This window comes from Bombina bombina, chromosome 7, assembly GCF_027579735.1.
Source record: "Bombina bombina isolate aBomBom1 chromosome 7, aBomBom1.pri, whole genome shotgun sequence".
Taxonomy (NCBI): domain Eukaryota; kingdom Metazoa; phylum Chordata; class Amphibia; order Anura; family Bombinatoridae; genus Bombina; species Bombina bombina.
Genome location: NC_069505.1, coordinates 318,399,853 through 318,418,442, shown reverse-complemented (window position 1 = coordinate 318,418,442; position 18,590 = coordinate 318,399,853). Strand labels below are relative to the sequence as shown.

The window sequence follows — 18,590 nt, the reverse complement described above, 5'->3', positions numbered from 1 at the left end:
TTGAAGAGAATATATTCAAGGTGTATGACAACCAACAGGTATATTTTTACAAGCGGTACATTGATGATATCGTGATCATCTGGCGAGGAACAATCGAGTCCTTTGGTGAATGGGTCTTATCCCTGAATGAAAGAGGGGGACAGGTTCAACTTAAAGAGGTTTCCAGCTACAACGAAGTTGATTTCCTTGATCTGAGAATCTATAAGGTTGACAACAAACTTGGAACTACCCTATTTAAAAAGTCTACTGACAGAAATACATTGCTACCCGCTTCCAGCTACCATCCCAGATCACTCATAAAGGCGATCCCCAGGGCACAAATGCTGAGAGTTTGTCGCAATAATACATCTGATGAGAAAAAGGAGTTACAATTAAATGAAATGGAAGCAAGATTCTACAACAGAGGATACAAATGCAACATTGTAAAAGAAGCAAGGTCCCAGGTGGATTTGGAGGTTACTAAGAGTGATCACCAGAAGAGAATGAATTTCGTCACAGCCTACACCCCCAACACAAGGACACTGGGGGTTACGCTAAAAGAGAAGTGGGACATCATCCAGACAGACCCATCACTACCTTACCAGCACTATGGACCACCCAGGATTGGGTACAAAAGGGGAAGGAACCTAAAAGATATTCTGATGAATACAGACCCTACTGACAGCTACAATAAAGTGACACCAATCACCAAAAAAGGTTCCTACAAATGCCCTAGTTGCGTGACGTGCAACTCTATGTTGCAATGTAAGCAGTTCAGACATCCACACAACAATACAAGCTATAGGATCAAGCACTATCTTACGTGCACCACGAAGTTTGTGGTATATATGTTGAATTGCAGCTGTGGCCTTTTTTACATTGGTAAAACCTCAGACGACATCAAGAAAAGGATGGCCAATCACAGGAGCGCTATTCGGACAGCAATTGAAAAAGGCAAGAGTGACCAGCCAGTGGCCAGACATTTCATGGAAAAGGGTCACTCTGTTGCAGACCTTAGATTTAAGCTTATTGACCACGTACCCCCACTCCCGAGGGGCGGGGATAGGGACACACGTCTCCTACAAAAAGAAGCGGAGTGGATCTTTAAACTGGACACCATACATCCCAGAGGTTTGAATATGGAAATAGACTGGCACTGTTTTCTATGATTTTTGATTGTTCATTCTTATTTGTATTCTTTATTACTGTGTGTTTGGTTAATTTTTGTCTGCTACATGTGTATTGATGCTGTGTGTTTTCCACCTTGTAAAGTAGATGTGGCTGCACGTAGCACACCTATCTTCTTCATAGGTATGTGTCGTTCCCCTGGTTACCAAAACATTCTTTATGAGTGTTTGTCTGAGCACACCCCATGCTGCCATCAGGGATTTGTCACTTAATATTGACTTAGATTGGTCAGGCCGCTTATATGCATCCTTCTCTGGTTTTCTAACCACTGTCCCCGGTGTGTTAACACACTATGCTTTTTATGTGATACGTTTTATTATGCTGATTTGTCCTGGAAGTATGTTAATACCCCGATTAGGTTGGGTATTGTATTTGTGCATTATAATATTGCCTCACATGATAGATAACCTAAGTTTCCCTCCCGTATGCTCTAGGCGGGATTTGCCCTAACCTATTGGTATCTGCTACCCAGTTTCTGTGTAAAGGTGTGCGCTAGCTTGTGACTCCCACACATATTATGACGTCATGGTGGGCTTTGTCCCATTATGGCCAATTAATATGTAGATCCAAGTACTGAGAGTTATGACCATAGTTACTATAATCAAGCTACACCCATCCTATATGGGGGCTCCTGCACTATACGGGCCGAGTCACTAAGTATTCTGTGGGTTGAAAGCTGCCGTTTTGATTAGATGTCTTATGTCTAGTGGACTGCGGGCTGGGTTGCCTGTCACTGACATCTCACACGTAGTATACCCTTGCCTATACCCCATTTGAATATTTTTATTCACGGACGCCGAGTCATAATGACTTATTTTAGTTTAGTTTAGTATTTTACTCTGCCCAATAGCTGGACAGCGAGTATAAATGTGTTATTTGTTTACATGCACTTAAGTAGGGGCTTGTCACATTGAGCCTATGGTAACGCTTCTGGGGAGCATTGGGGGCGGATCGCCCCTGGGCGATACGCATGCGCACTACTTAGCTGTGCGATGCGCGGTGCAGACTGTAAGCACTAACATGGGCCTGCATCTGACACGGCTACACGGAATGATCCCTCTGGGTTACGCTCTGATACTACGGTCAATGCTTTCTCTTTACTATTAACACATTGCATTAGGACTGAGGTTAATGTCTGATCCCTAAAGTAGGGTTACTTATGCCTTATCAGTGGTAGTCATTAAGTGTCACTGCGAATGTATTATGTGTAATGTAGAACGGATCTAGTTACAGATGGCTAATACAGATATGCCATTATGCTCTAAATGAAGGTGTTACTGTTCTATAAATTGTATTGAATAGGAAGAATTTATACAGCTCGATGCTGGTTTGTTATCTAGGATTCCTCCTCATACTCTGTACTGCATCATTTGGCATATGTCTGTATCCTCTAGTTCACATTTTATATCCCAGTGTATATCTGCCCATTTACCAGGATCATGCATCTGTGGGTTCACAGGTGTGATTATTGCGTTATTGACTGCTTTATTTATTGCTTGCTGGATTATATGCTGTATTATTTGTATTTACTTTGCACTGTGGGTTTGGTTGCCATGACAACCAGTTTTTGGCGGTTTTTGCACTAGGGGGAGGGGTCTATGTGTACATAAATGTTTGATTCACTTGTATGTTGTTGGTCTGATGAAGGGGAGCATTCCCCGAAACGTTACTAATTAAACTATTTGTTTAAAACTTAAGTCCAGAGAGTGCTGTTTTCTACCTGACTACATTTCACCTATTCTAGCACCCTGGCCCTTGGGAAACTGTTTGTGAGAGTGCAACTGACTCATTTTGCCTATATATATATATATATATATATATATGAATATATATACAGTATATAAAATTACATTTTTAGTTGAATATCCCTTTAAGACTTTAGAAATTTTGTGGTTGTTAAAATGTATAAGGGTGATTTTTTAACTCATCCATTGCCATAAGATATTAAAGGGACAGTCTAGTCCAAAATAACATTTCATGATTCAGATAGGGCATGTAATTTTAAACAATTTTCCAATTTACTTTTATCACCAATTTTGCTTTGTTCTCTTGGTATTCTTAGTTGAAAGCTTAACCTAGGAGGTTCGTATGCTAATTTCTTAGACCTTGAAGCCCACCTCTTTCAGATTGGATTTTAACAGTTTTTAACCACTAGAGGGTGTTAGTTCACGTATTTCATATAGATAACACTGTGCCCGTGCACGAGAAGTTATCTGGGAGCAGGCACTGATTGGCTAGACTGCAAGTCTGTCAAAAGAACTGAAAAAAGGGGCAGTTTGCAGAGGCTTAGATACAAGATAATCACAGAGGTTAAAAGTATATTAATATAACTGTGTTGGTTATGCAAAACTGGGAAATGGGTAATAAAGGGATTATCTATCTTTTAAAACAATAAAAATTCTGGTGTAGACCGTCCCTTTAAAGTGCATTAAAGCAAATATATTGTTGCAGAACAAGAAATGCCCTAAATACATTTCAGAGAGTAAACAAAATAACTATTTTGAAAAACAAAACCTAAAGGTGTCCTAACACATTTCCATATAGATTGTGTGTCCTTCCCTCTCTTCACTGAAACCATTGGCTTGTCATATTCAGAACCTGACAGGCAGCGCTCTATAGCGTTCAACTCATGGAGCGTTCAAGCTCTGTCATTTATTATTTACAGTTCAATTTTACATATCATTAGCATAATATACAATAGACGTGTCACTGTGGAATTTAAAACATCAACAAAATACACGGATAATAATTAGTTTCACATTGTTAACTCTTCCAGTACTGCCAGAAATCAGAATAGCTGCAAGACTGTAAATATAGGCAATAAAATACAATTAATGGTATGGCTTTTTAATATCACATCAAAGAATTCTAGAAAGGGTCATTAAATCGATTTTTTCTTATATAATTCAGATGCAGCCTGCAATTTTTAAAAAACATTCTAATTTACTTCTATTATCAAATGTCTTCGTTCTCTTGGTATTTTTTGTTGAAAAACAGGGAGGTAAGTACTATGGGGTATATTTACTAAGCAGCGGATGCTGCTTTTTCCGTGCAAACCTTCAGGCTCGCCGGAAACAGGAGTAAAGGAGCAGCGGTCTTAAGAACGCTGCTCCTTAACTCGTCCGCCATCTTTTAGGTGGCGGACTGCAATCATCCCGATCAGATACGACTGACACCCCCTGCTAGCGCCAATTGGCCGCGAATGCTTGTGAAATGATAAATGCCGACAGTGAATGCTGTTAGCATTTAGCGATGTTGGGCAGACATGATTCGCTACAGCGAATCTTAAACGCCCGCCATTTGATAAATCGAAGCAGTTTACAAGAATGTTATCCATCTGTAAGAGAACTAGATGGCAGAACTATTTCCTGACATGTAGTGCTCCAGACACCTTTCACTGGTATCTCTTCAACAAAGAATACCATGAGAAAAAAAGCAAATTTGATAATAGACATACATTGAAAACTTTTATTTAAATTGTATGCTCTGTCTGAATCACAAAATAAAATGTTTGGTTTTCATATCCCTTTAACATGCATTAAAAAGCTTTTAATGTTATATATATATATATATATATATATATATATATATATATTTATTTATATATATACAGTATATGTTTATTTGATGAATAAATCTATATGATCTTTTTCAGGCTTGTAGGACTGTGTGCATACAAACCAATAGAGCTAGGGGGCTTGACTCTATAAGCCAATGAGCAAACATACACATGCATTAATAAAAGGGACATTGAAATCATATTTTCTATATACATCATACATGAATCAATGTACTGCAAATGATTTGCATACAACATTTGTATTTTGTTAGCAACATTTTCATTATTTTGCAGTCATGGGACACACCCCTGGAAAAGTGATGTTTATTCCCTCCCCCCTTCATGTAGCCAAAAAGGGGGAGATATAAATTAGCGTATAGCAAGCAATTGCTGTGCAGCATATGTATGTATGTGTGTGTGTGTGTGGGGGGTAACTTTAATGCATAAAGTCTCATATTCACTTATTGTGACCAACACAAAATCTAAAACTATTACATAATTCTAACTTAAAGGGACATAAAACCCAAAATCTTTTTCATTATACAAATAAAAAATGCAATAGTAAATAACTTTTCAATTTACTTTTATTATCAAACTTGTGTTTGTTCATTTGCTATCCTTTGTTGAAAAAACAAACTAGGTAGGCTCAGGAGTAGCAAAGCACTATGGGAGCTAGCGGGTGATTGGTAGCTACACCTAAGAGGCCGGACTTAAGCCTGCAAAAATTTGCCTCTAAATTATTAAAATACTAAACATTTTTTTTTTTAAAGTCACATACCAATTTCTTCACTATAAGGAAATGGAAGCAATGCATTATAGGACATTCCGGTCATAATTTAACTGCACATAGATGAAACATATTTGCAATGTACATGTATTGGCAATAATGCTTCTAGTAAACGTTATCACTGCTTTAGTGTTAACATTTATTTAAGCAAGTGCATGTGAAGCATAGCTAGATATTCTCAGTGAACCAGCATTTTAAACACTGCAGCTGCTCAGAGTGCCAGTGGGGCTTGTATCATGTCAGCAATTAACAAATTGAGTCATTACCAGATGGTACAAACGCCTTAGGCTTTCTGAGCATGTGCTGTATTTATAATGCTGGTGCACGGTGCATACTTAAATACACCTTTAAAACAGCTATAGCTTTTATTAGAAGCATTTTAGCTAATACATCTATATTATAAAAATGCTTCTATTCAAAACTGAAATGCATCCATGTGGGTTCCAATTTTGTCTGGATTGTACCTTTTAATGTTCTTTCTTATACATGGAATAAACAGTTTGCTTTCTAATTGGCTATAAATCTATTCTCAGTAGTTTGATGTATGAATGTGCAGCCCAAGTTCTACAGTTTAATACAAGGTTTCCTTTTTACGCCAATTACACTCATCTGTTTACGGGGTAAAGATTTCTCTCTCAGCCACTTACAAAGGTAAATATAAAAATCCTCAAACATCCATTTATCATTTCCACTACATTTCAGTGTGTTCTGGCTGTGCAGTCATATGAATAATACAGGACATACACAAAAACACACATATTCATGCATAAAATGTGCAGTGCAGAAGGGGGCTAAAATCTGGTTTATTTTGCATCAAAAAGATACAAAATTATAGGCCAGATAACAAGTGGTGCGCTAACAGTTACGCAAGAGCAAAAGGGGGTTTATCGCAGCTGTTTGCAAGCCTTGTCGGATGCAGTGCTCGTATTACACGTTGAAAGTAAACGTGATCAATTGAGCACAATTGAAGTTAACGGGATAGCGCACCCTCCGATCTCTGGTTGATTGTTTCGCAAAACAAAAGTGTCAGATAACACGTCACAAACATATTTTAAAGTACAGTTACACTCATAATAACACTATCTGATAAAAATATTTTTTAAAAAATTGCACAAAAAAGTTATAAGGGCTCAAAGATATGAGGTCTCAGGTGTTAGAAACAAAAGTCTATGGGGCATATGTATCAAGCATCCGAATGGAGCTTGATGCCCCATGTTTCTGGTGAGCAGTTATGAAGCAGCGGTCATAAAGACCATTGGCCGCGAGTCTGCAGGGGGCGGCATTGCACAAGCAGCTCTTGTGAGCTGCTGGTGCAATGCTGAATACGACGAGCGTATTGCTCGCTGTATTTAGCGAGGTCTGGCGGACCTGATCCGCACTGTCGGATCAGGTCCGCCAGACCTTGATAAATATGCCCCTATGTGTGTATATATACAGTGCCCTACACTAATATAAGCGCAAAGAAGGCTGTGAAAAATTGTCTTTATTGTTTAAACTTTTGATCTTTTGTAAAAAAAAAAAAAAATACAGAAAAATACTCTGCTCTCATGGATATCAAACAATTGCAAACACAACACAAGTTTATAAAAAAAATAATCTTTGTTAAAGATATATATTGTATCAAATACCAAAATACCATCAGATATATGTCTAAATATTTATTTATGAATAAATCGAAGATATTTTTCTATGTGAAGAACATTGGAATGTAAAATATTAATATTTTCATGTCGGGTTAGCGCACTTGAGAATTTGCGATCGAGTTTGCGTGCGAGTATTTAGTTTTTTTCCACTTTTTTTACTCCATTGACTTCTATAGGGGAATATGTTACGTGTGTGCAATATTTGAAGTTTGGCTTTTAGCGCACATTGGGTTAGCACGCAAGCAAATTTTTTTTTACTTTCAACTTGTAATACAAACGCTACTCGACTTGTGCAAAAAGCAAAAATCTGGCCCTATATTGCATACTGGTTATGTATAAACTGTTTTACTCTGATTATCTACAATTACAGTAAGAACATAATTTTAATAAAATAACATTTAATATAAATAATATTATTTATACGCCAAATATATGGAAAAAAGACGCCTACCTATATTTAACAAATTATGTTTAAAGGGACACTGTACCCAAAAATGTTCTTTTGTAATTCAGAAAGAACATGCAATTTTAAGCAACTTTCTAATTTACTCCTATTATCATTTTTTCTTTGTTCTCTTGCTATCTTTATTTGAAAAAGAAGACATCTAAGCTTGTTTTGGGTTCAGTACTCTGGACAGCACTTTTTTATTGGTGAATGAAATTATCCACCAATCAGCAAGGACAACCCAGGTTGTTCACCAAAAATGGGCCGGCATCTAAACTTAGATTTTTGCATTTCAAATAAAGATACCAAGAGAATGAAGAAAATTTGATAAAAGGAGTAAATTAGAAAGTTGCTTAAAATGTCATGCTCAATCTGAATTACGAAAGAAAAAATTTGGGTACAGTGTCCCTTTAAGTGAATACAAAAATATACAGACAGAATGATGAAAAGTAATTTTCCACATTTTTTTTCTTTAAAGGGACACTAAACCCAAATTTTTTCTTTCATGATTCCGATAGAGCATGCAATTTTAAGCAATTTTCTAATTTACTCCATTTATCAATTTTTCTTTGTTCTCTTGCTATCTTTATTTAAAAAGCAGGAATGTGATGCATAGGAGCCGGCCTATTTTTGGTTGAGAACCTGGGTTATGCTTGCTTATTGGTGGGTAAATGTAAGCCTCCAATAAGCAAGCGCTATCCATGGTGCTGAACCTAAAATGGGCTGGCTGCTAATATTTACATTCCTGCTTTTAAAATAAAGATAGCAAGAGAACGAAGAAAATTTGATAATAGGAGAAAGGTGGAAAGATGCTTAAAATGTCATGCTCTATCTGAATCAGGGAAGAAAAAAATTGGGTTCAGTGTCCCTTTAAGACAACTTTGAAATAGTTATAAAAATATATTTGACACCTACGTTTTATTTTTAATAAGGATGTGATGATCCAATGACTTAATTTATGTAATAAAATGTTATTAATATGAAAATTCACTGAGTTGAGAAGTATATACAAGCATTTTACACAGTGCCACTAAAACATTTACAATTAAGCTGGTTTTTCCTTCAGTATTTTGTGATCTTTTTGTCTTTAGACATAATTATTTATGGCACACAAAACTGAAAGCTGTGACACCCTAGGACATTGCAATACCCTGTTTGAACCTTATTTGAGAATCACAAGCATATATTATTTATATTATATATAAAAAACAGTACAAAAAATCCTTAAAACTAATTTTGATGGTGTTTTTTTTGCTACTATACAGAGAGATCTTTCTCACTTAACTAAATAGAATACATAAATAGTAGGGTATTAGAAAAATGTTTTCTTACTGTTCAAACCCCCAGATATTCATGTCTAATGATATCAAACACGAGAGAGAGAGAGAGAGAGAGAGAGAGAGAGAGAGAGAGAGAGAGAGAGAGAGAGAAAAGAGAGAAAGATAGATAGATAGATAGATAGATAGATAGATAGATACATAGACAGATAGATGATGGATAGATGGATAGATAGATACACATAGACAGACAGATATCTCAGTAAATATATAGATGATATAAAGACAGACAAGTAGATAGATACATAGATAGATAGATAGATAGATAGATAGATAGATAGATAGATAGAAAGATAGATATAGATTAATAGATAGATAGATAGATAGATAGATAGATAGATAGACAAATAGACATGTTATGGACAGATAGATGGACAGAAATTGAAATAGATATAGATAGATTGATTGATAGATAAGATAGATTTAAGATACAATCGATTAGATAGATAGATAGATAGATAGATAAATAGATAGATAGATAGATAGATAGATAGACAAATAGACATGTTATGGACAGATAGATGGACAGAAATTGAAATATATATAGATAGATTGATTGATAGATAAGATAGATTTAAGATACAATTGATTAGATAGATAGATAGATAGATAGATAGATAGATAGATAGATAGATAGATAGATAGATAGACTTGTTATGGACAGATAGATGGACAGAAATTGATAGTTGATAGATTGATAGATACGATAGATACGATAGATAGATAGATAGATAGATAGATAGAGTTGTCACGCTACATTTCTATATCGAAATTTCATACAATACTTTTCACACATTTCACATATTTTTTCAGACAAAGCATAACACACACATACTGTTATCTTACAATAACATTAATGCTAAGCATTATTATTATTACATAAGCCAATATGTATTAGGACAAATCATAAATTCCCCAGATCTAAGCATATAAAAATGATTAATGTTGGATCTGTCTTGCTTTTTTCTTTATAGATGATGATAATGTAAACAAAGCCTCTATCTGGTGTTAATTGAAAGTACATCTATTTCATATTCTCACAGTATGAAATATTTCATAATCAGATAAATATATCTAAAATATTACCTGCTGCTTTATGTGCCTTTGTAGATGAGTTATAATCTATAATTAAATATTTAACAACATGTTTAACCCTTGTCTGTCAGAGAGTCTTGCAGCTCATTGCTACAGAATGCTATGCATTCTTCTATGGCAGTGAATGGGTTATTTTTATTATACAGCAACTTCCACCAAATGTACCTTTTTTTTTTTTTACAGAGTTAACTAATATTCCTCTTACCATACACATATTGAGTTATTATTCAGTCCCTGCTTGATATGCTTTAACCCTCATTAATAACAGGCTGAAATGTAGTTTTCCATTTGAACGGTTTCTGTTTTTGAAACTAGGGTTAATTGAAAAAGTATAGCCGTATGCAAATGCTGTCGGAAGTAATTAAGAGGCTTGGTCTAGATCTGATTACAAGTAACAAAATATAAACACGGTCATTCTTCATACAGCCTTGTAATAAACTCCCATTTCTAAGTAATGTGAGGTACACTCCATCATATGTGAGGGTGGTATGAGACTTATGTACGCTAGATCATAAATACTTAGCAGATGACTCCTTAACCCCCTGGGTATATATATAAGATAGACAGATAGATAGATAGATAGATAGATGCTAGATAGATAGATGCTAGATAGATAGATGCTAGATGATAGATAGATAGATAGATAGATAGATAGATAGATAGATAGATAGATAGATAGATAGATAGATAGATAGATAGATAGATAGATATGCAAAATAATTACTTTCCACTTTTCCAGTAATACTAGAAACAGTTAATTTCTTTCTTTAACATGCAATGGAAGTCTTAGAGCTGTCTGCTCTGGCAAGATTATCTAACAAGCCTGGAGGTCCCGCAAATAATTATTTAAAGTTAAAGGGATAGGAAACCCAAATGTTTTCTTTCATGATTCAGACAGAGCATGCAATTTTAATCAACTTTCTAATTTACTCCTATTATCAAATTGTCCTCGTTCTCTTGGTAACTTTATTTGAATATCAGAAATGTAACGCTTAGGAGCCGGACCATTTATTTCCAGCACCTGGGTAGCGCCTGCTGATTGGTGGCTTAATGTACCCACCAATCAGCAAGAGCTACCCAGGGTGCTGAACCAAAAATGGGCTGGCTCCTAAGCTTACATTCCTGCTTTTCAAATAAAGATACCAAGAGAACAAACATAATTTGATAACAGGAGTAAATTATAAGGTTGCTTTAAATTGCATGCTCTATCTGAATCATGAAAGAAAAATGTGGGTTTCATATCCATTTAAATTTTAGCTTGATATTTATGTATCATGATGATAAGCAGAATTCTGGATGTGAAGGACACATACATTGCAATATAATACTCAAAAAAATCCTCCAAAGATTTTGCAAGATGTCTCTCCATGATGTAGAATTTTTGATTATTCAGCCCATATTCATTTCAGACATATTGTTCTAACTTCAAGAGGGTTTGATTATTTCTGGAAAACTTGCTAAAAATGTAAAGTTTAAGTCAACAAGTAGAGTAAATCTTATTTTAACCAGTAATGCTTACAAAACAAAGGAAAGTAAAATTGCTTCAAGGGTTGAAAGAAAGAATACAGTTTTTATCCAGCTGATATATATTTTTTTTAGAAAAAATACAATTTTTTTTAATGGGCTTTCTTTTTGCTCATGGGTAATACTTTATTGTAGAGTCACTTAAAGGGATAGGAAAGTCAAAATTGCATGACTCAGATAGAGCATGTCATTTTAAGACACTTTTAAGTTCACTTCTATTTTCAAATGTGCTTCGTTTTCTTGCTATACCTTGAAGAAAAAGAATACGCACATATCCTACACTAGTGGGAACTAGCTACTGATTGGTGCCTGCACACAAATTGTCTCTTGTGATTGGTTGACTAGATGTGTTCATCTAGATGCCAGTAGTGCAATGCTGCTCCTTCAGCAAAGGATATCAAGAGAATTAAGCAAATTTGATAGTAGAAGTAAATTGGAAAGTTGTTTAAAATTGTATGTCCCATACAAATCATGAAAGAAAATTTTGAGGTTTCCTGTCCCTTTAATACAAATAGTGACTTATTTGTGAACTTTTTTTTAAAGGCATGTTGTGCTCAAATATTTTTTTGCTCCATATAAAAGTGTGAATCTCAAAATATATGATAGTATTGTGTTTTTTTGAGAAATAAAAGGTCATTGGCTAAATGAGCCAACCTGTTTTCTGTGGGAGTTTTTCCTACCAACCAATGCACATTAAATACTTAAAGGGACACTGAACCCATTTTTTTTTCTTTTGTGATTCAGATAGAGCATGCAATTTTAAGCAACTTTCTAATTTACTCCTATTATCAATTTTTCTTTGTTCTCTTGCTATCTTTTTTTTGAAAAAGAAGGCATCTAAGCTAAGGAGACAGACATTTTTTGGTTCAGTCCCTGGACAGCACTTGTTTATTGGTGGGTGAATTTATCCACCAATCAGCAAGAACAACCCAGGTTGTTCACCAAAAATGGGCCAGCATCTAAACTTACATTCTTGCTTTTCAAATAAAGATACCAAGAAAATGAAGACAATTTGATAATAGGAGTAAATTAGAAAGTTGCTTAAAATTGCATGCTCTATCTGAATCACGAAAGAAAAAATTTGGGTTCAGTGTCTCTTTAAGTATCAGTGGTACAGAAACAGCGCCTACCTATTAGTTTCAATTTAACTTAAAACAGCTTTTACTCAATCTTTTTCAAGCAAAAAACATGTCTGACTTGCATGTGAAAGAGTAGGATTTAGATACATTTGGTGAGCAAGGTCCTTTTAACTTTTATCTCTATTTTTTCAACCTACTGCTGGAGAATTTGACGTGCATTGTTTCTAGAGGGTCTTTGGACAATGCAAAATATGTGGCAGAATTCAGCACCAGAGCAAATATGAACAGCCATGTGTTGAGTACTTGTTACCTTTGCATATATTTTAATAGTAAAAAAAAAAAGATCAAATAAAAGTCCTCTCAAACTAATATTGATGGTGTCTTGTTGCTACAATACAGAGAGAGCTTACTCACTTAACTAAATAGAATACATACATAGTAGGGTAGGGTTTTCTTACTATTCAAACCTCCCAGATATTTATGTCTAGGGATGCTTAACATGAGAGAGAGAGAGAGAGAGAGAGAGAGAGGGAGAGGGAGAGAGAGAGAGAGAGAGAGAGAGGGAGAGAGAGAGAGAGAGAGAGAGAGAGAGAGAGAGAGAGGGAAATAGAGAGAGGGAGAAAGAGAGCAAGGAAAAGAGAAAGTGAGGGAGAGAGAGAGAGAGGAAGAAAGAGACAGCAAGAGGGGGAGAGAGAGAAAGAGTGAGATAGAGGGTGAGAGAAAGAGAGAGAGAAAGAGAGAGAGAAAAAGAGAGAGAGGGGGAGAGAAAGGGAAAGAGAAAGGAAGAGAAAAAGAGAGAGAGAGGGTGAGAGAAAAAGAGGGAGAGAGAGAAAGAGAGAGAAATAGAAAGAGAGAGAAAAGGAGAAAGATAGAGAGAGAAAGGGAGTGAGAAAGAGAGAGATTTCTTACACCCACCTGCATGAAACAGTGATCTCTATTTTAGTTGCTGGGACGCTGGTGTGCACAGGGTCAAAATCTCCAATGGAAGCCATTCTTTCCTTATCCCCAGGTACACCTGATGCTGCCAGTCTCAGAGGTCCTCTGTTGGTAAAACAGCTCCACTTATAAGACCACACAGCTCAAGGCAGCAGATACACAGATAATTTTAGCAGTTCATATAAATGCTCCAACAGATACTGCAGGTCCATGTAGGCTACAAAATAAGACAAAAGACGCAGCTATTGCTTTATCGGGTGCATGTGCTGACAGTATGCACTCATTTCTCTGGCAGTGTGAGAAGATCTGATCCTTTCAGTCTCCAGGTTACTTCTAGAGCAGACTGTGCATCTTCATCAAAGTCCCTCCACATCACTGTCACTGAGCACATTAACCATGTGAGTGCTGGGTGTCACTCTATTACTGTGCCACAATGATATGAAAAATGTGTCTTCCATTCAGCTGTCACCAATAATCTCATAATATTACAAACAGGAAACCCCCTATAAAAAGTCCCCCTAATAGATTCAAAATACAAATTATTAACTTCTACTGTTACTAAAATAAATTTGCAGATCCCTTTCAGAATCCAATCTCACAACTACATAACCACAACATTCTACAGGTGAAAGTGCCCTAGAAAACTAAAGAGAATCTGTTCATGTAATTTTCCCAAGAGCTGCCTAAACAAATATCATTCTGAGCTTAACCCCTTCCTATACTCTTTGAAAAGGGGTTAAACAGATTTTCCCTACCACACAATTAAATGCCATAAAGCTGGATCTTGTATCATGGTATACATCTGTTCCTATTTGCCTAATTATTGCTACTGTACCAACCTCACTATTAGTCTCTGAAAATATCAGGATTGTACAATGAGTCAGAATTCTCCTGCTGTCTACACAGAATGGGATGATCATGGTACAACAGATAAGCACTTGACAAAACATCACAAATACAATCTAAGCTAAATGTTAGACTGTGAAGTTCTCAATGACTTTACCTTGGAACTTGCAGAATGATGATTCCTATTGAAGGTGCTCAGTGATTTTGTTAAATCTCTCCAATTGTTAAGCTTCACCTAACAGTCAAATACATGCCCTGTGCTGTGCACAATTGCAGAGGGTAAAGGAAATGTGCCCTGATCGCTACAGATCTTACAAAAAAACGACCTAGTAGTGTACAGATGAGTTTGAAAAAGAGCTGACAGAGCCTTCAAAACAGGACCTCTAGTGGACAAATGTTGTATCAGGTTACCTGAACTAGGGAATAATGAGGGTTTAGTTGATAAAGCAGAATAGCAAATCTAAACCAAGGAAGGAATTAGCACCCATTAAAATGGTTTGGTGAGTTTAAGTATTTTTTAATTTTATTTATCAGCCCCTTAACTATCATGGTTGAGTTGTATAATATGTTTGAAATGTTGGAGCTATGGTGCTAGATACCAATGTAACATTTGAATACCTAAATGAATGCTTTATTTCAGTTGAAAGTATCTTATGTTTCTGCTCTAAGAACCCGATCTGACTGTGAGCCAATCAGTATGCTCATCTGGAACCATAGAAGGGGGTTTTGGATTCCATCTTTGATGATGTGTTTAATAACCCCTTTCCAGTCATTATGCACACTGCAAGGAATATTTTGTTTCTTATTCAAGCTAAATTATTATTATTTTTTTTAATTGGAAATAGTGCTTTTCATATGTTTGTTTAAATAAACTGAAAGCCCAAATTTTTCTTTCATGATTAAAAAAAACCTTCCAATATTACTTCTAATCTTAAATGTACTTTAGCCTGTCTATCTACCTATCTATCTATATCTATCTATCTATCTATCTATCTATCTATCTATCTATCTATCTATCTATCAATCAATCTATCTACCTGTCTATATATCTATCATCTATCTAATCTATATATAATTTATTTATCTTTCAATCTATCTATTTAATTATTTAGATCCCTAAATCTTTAGTCATTTCTTCAACATACCTTGGAAAATCATGCCACCCCTCCCCCACACTCTGGAGATCTGAGGTACATACTACAGGTATCTTCAGTCAGTTTGTATAAAGGGAAATGTTACTATATACCCTTATATGATCAGTTTGCCTGATTTATCATCAGTAGTGGATCTACTCATCAGAGGGCCCGGTGCAAGATTTCTTGGGGCCCCCCAGAGGTTACTCAATAAAAAGCAAAACTAATCAAATACATTCTGCTCAATATAATGATTTTAAGGATAGATACATAGATAGATAGATGATAGATCGATAGATAGATAGATAGATGGACCTGCAACTTGCACTAATAAAAGGCTTCCCTGCCTTAGTATTGTACACATTCTGCATACACCTATGTATAGGTTGGCTTTTATGGGCCCCCTCCAGCTCTTGGGCCCTGGTGCATCAATGGTAGTTCCACCCCTGTTTATCATAACAAAGGACACCAGGCATTTCAGTGGGATAGTCCATTCCTGGGTTGCTCTGTAATATCAAAGGGCTACATTGTTTGCTACTGTTCTAAATGCATTTAAAGAATTTTTGTTGCCATAAAATAGGTTAACATAAGCAGAGTCTGAATATTATTAGAACTCATTGACACTGTGTTTGCTGCAGTTGTTTTCCAATGATCAAACTCTAATGTTGATAGAGTGGCCAAAAGCGCCTGCCTAACAGCGGCTGGGTAAACTAGTGGACAACCTATTAAGCTGGAATATTTGTTAAACAATTTCTTGTGATTCACAATATATGCAGTGACTCAGTAAAAACAGTGGTTTAATAACAATGGTTTAAAAACATAAATACATGGATCCATGCATTAGCAAATTTACATAAAAATACACATAACAATACAGTTATAAATATGAATATGAATTTTCTTGCTTGTAACAATGTTTCGAATCAGAGGTTAAAAAATATATAAGTTGTCTTACTTATGTTTCGAATCAGAGGTAAAAAACTCTCCAACATGTGGTGAAGATATTGACAAGAGTACACGAGATGTGGCAATCACTTGTATTTATATTGAGTTATCAACAAAACACAGGTGTAAACAAAGAAGATAGTGAATGGTGATATATAAACTAGATAATGGGGAATAAATCTCAAATCAATAATTTCTAACTATATGTTCATGTTAGTATCGGTATTCACTTTGAAAAGGCACTGTAACAAAGTGATTTTTAATTGTCTCCCAAAATCTATTCATTGCAACTATGTGCTTATTGTGTTTGATATATAGTATTTGATATAAACTTCGGCCTGAGGTGATTAATACATCACAATTCTACGTGCAGCGTATCACAAAATACAATATGTGAGGCTGAAATGTGACAAATAATCAAAAGAACAATTCTGATAAAAAAATAATAATAAAATAAAATCATGAAATCCAATGTGAAAAAATATATATATAGAAGAAAAAATCCAATGTGAGAAAAGACGTTGTGACAAATGTGATATGAAAAAGGAAAGTGTTGAATACACCAATACAAAAATAAGTATCCAAAGTTAGCGAACTCCAATTGGTCCAAACAATATCCGTTGAGGTGAAAATAAAGTGTCAGTTATATCAAAAGTATCTGATGTGTTACGGTGAAATGTCAGTTGCTAATTGTTCCAAAAATAGAAAGTAGGGGAGGACTGGATTATCCAAAGAGCTCCTTTAATGAATGATTGTATGTTTAGTCCTTCTGTAAAGAAAGAAAAAATAATAGTGTAGACCGTTTTCAATAAAAGTAATAAAGAAAATGTGCTTACCAGTGGTCGACGCGTTTCAGCCTCTCAAAGGCCTTTATCAAGACTGGTTTTAGGTCTGTAGTTGTGGGTCTTTTTTACCGGACTACAGGTTGGTATACTAACAAAAGCAGAAGTAACTTTTTTGGTATTTCCGGTCAAATACGTTAACATTTTGATCCTTTATTTTGTTTTGTTTATAAATAAAACTATATTTTAAGTTGTCCTGTACTACTCACTTTTATTCATTTTCCTGAATCAATACCCAGCCCCTGGCTGTTTTTATTTTGTATTCTTTATTTTTCACAACATATTTAATCTATAAGGCTATACATTTCCAGATTAAGCCGTTACCAAAATCGGTTCTTAGTGAGTTTTTCCGTATCGGGGAAAAAGAAAAAAGATGAAGAAAAAGAAAAAGTGGAACCAATATTAAAAGCCGATTTTTGGCTTTTTTTATTGGACCTGACGTGTCATTCAATGTCAGGTGTGGCTCCAATGCAGTGCGCTATAGGCTGTGAATATGGGTGTGTTTGTGTTAACTGTTCTCATTAGATACCCATTTGTTTACTTTTTGAATGTAGTCGATCTGAAACTGACAGCCGTATAAATTTCGTTATCAGCAAGTGTTTGCTAGTATGAGGCTAATAATTGAATAATCATATGTGGGAAGCTGACAACTGTTTGGTTAAGTTTAACAGCATAATAGTATAATAGTATAGCATATTCTTTTGGAAAATGATATAGCTACAAGCTTTCACTTATGTTTATATTAAGAGGGAATTGATTTGGGGTAAGAGATGACTAAATTGATTATAAATACGTTCTAAACAATTATTTCTAAAATTGCCATTTGTAAGATGAGTTTTATTCAATATTCGTCTGTCTCTATCTCACCAATATATTAATGTATGTCTCAGATACAATAATATCTATGATGAGGGAGTTATTGCCATTCAGGGAGGCATCCCTTTGAGGACTAAGATATTATTGGATGAAATTGAATATTTCTATACCTTACCATATAAAGTTTAGTGTGTTGTCCCATGGAGGAATGTTAGTTTGATGTTGTTAAATGAGGGTGGAGTCTGTCTATACCTTGCCGTTTAAATTATATAGTGTGCGACCCAAAGGGGGAACATTCGTTAAAAGAGGGAAACATTTGTTGAAAGTGGATGGAAGTTTTAGGGTTATAGATGGTCCATATCTTCAGTTACAGAAGAGAAAGAGGCTTGGATTATATAGAACGAGCGATGTAAGTCCTATGGAGCTAGCAATAGGA

The 18,590-nt window shown here is 35.3% G+C and overlaps 1 protein-coding gene across 1 annotated transcript in view; it reads right to left on the bottom strand.

Moving 5' to 3' along the window:
- Nucleotides 1-13,628, bottom strand: part of CPNE9 (copine family member 9) — a 929,037-nt gene extending 915,409 nt beyond the window's left edge. Inside the window, exon 1 of the mRNA XM_053720970.1 lies at nt 13,552-13,628. Coding sequence (XP_053576945.1) covers nt 13,552-13,628 — 77 coding nt within the window. The remainder of the gene's footprint in view (nt 1-13,551) is intronic.
- Between the last annotated feature and the right edge of the window lie 4,962 nt (nt 13,629-18,590).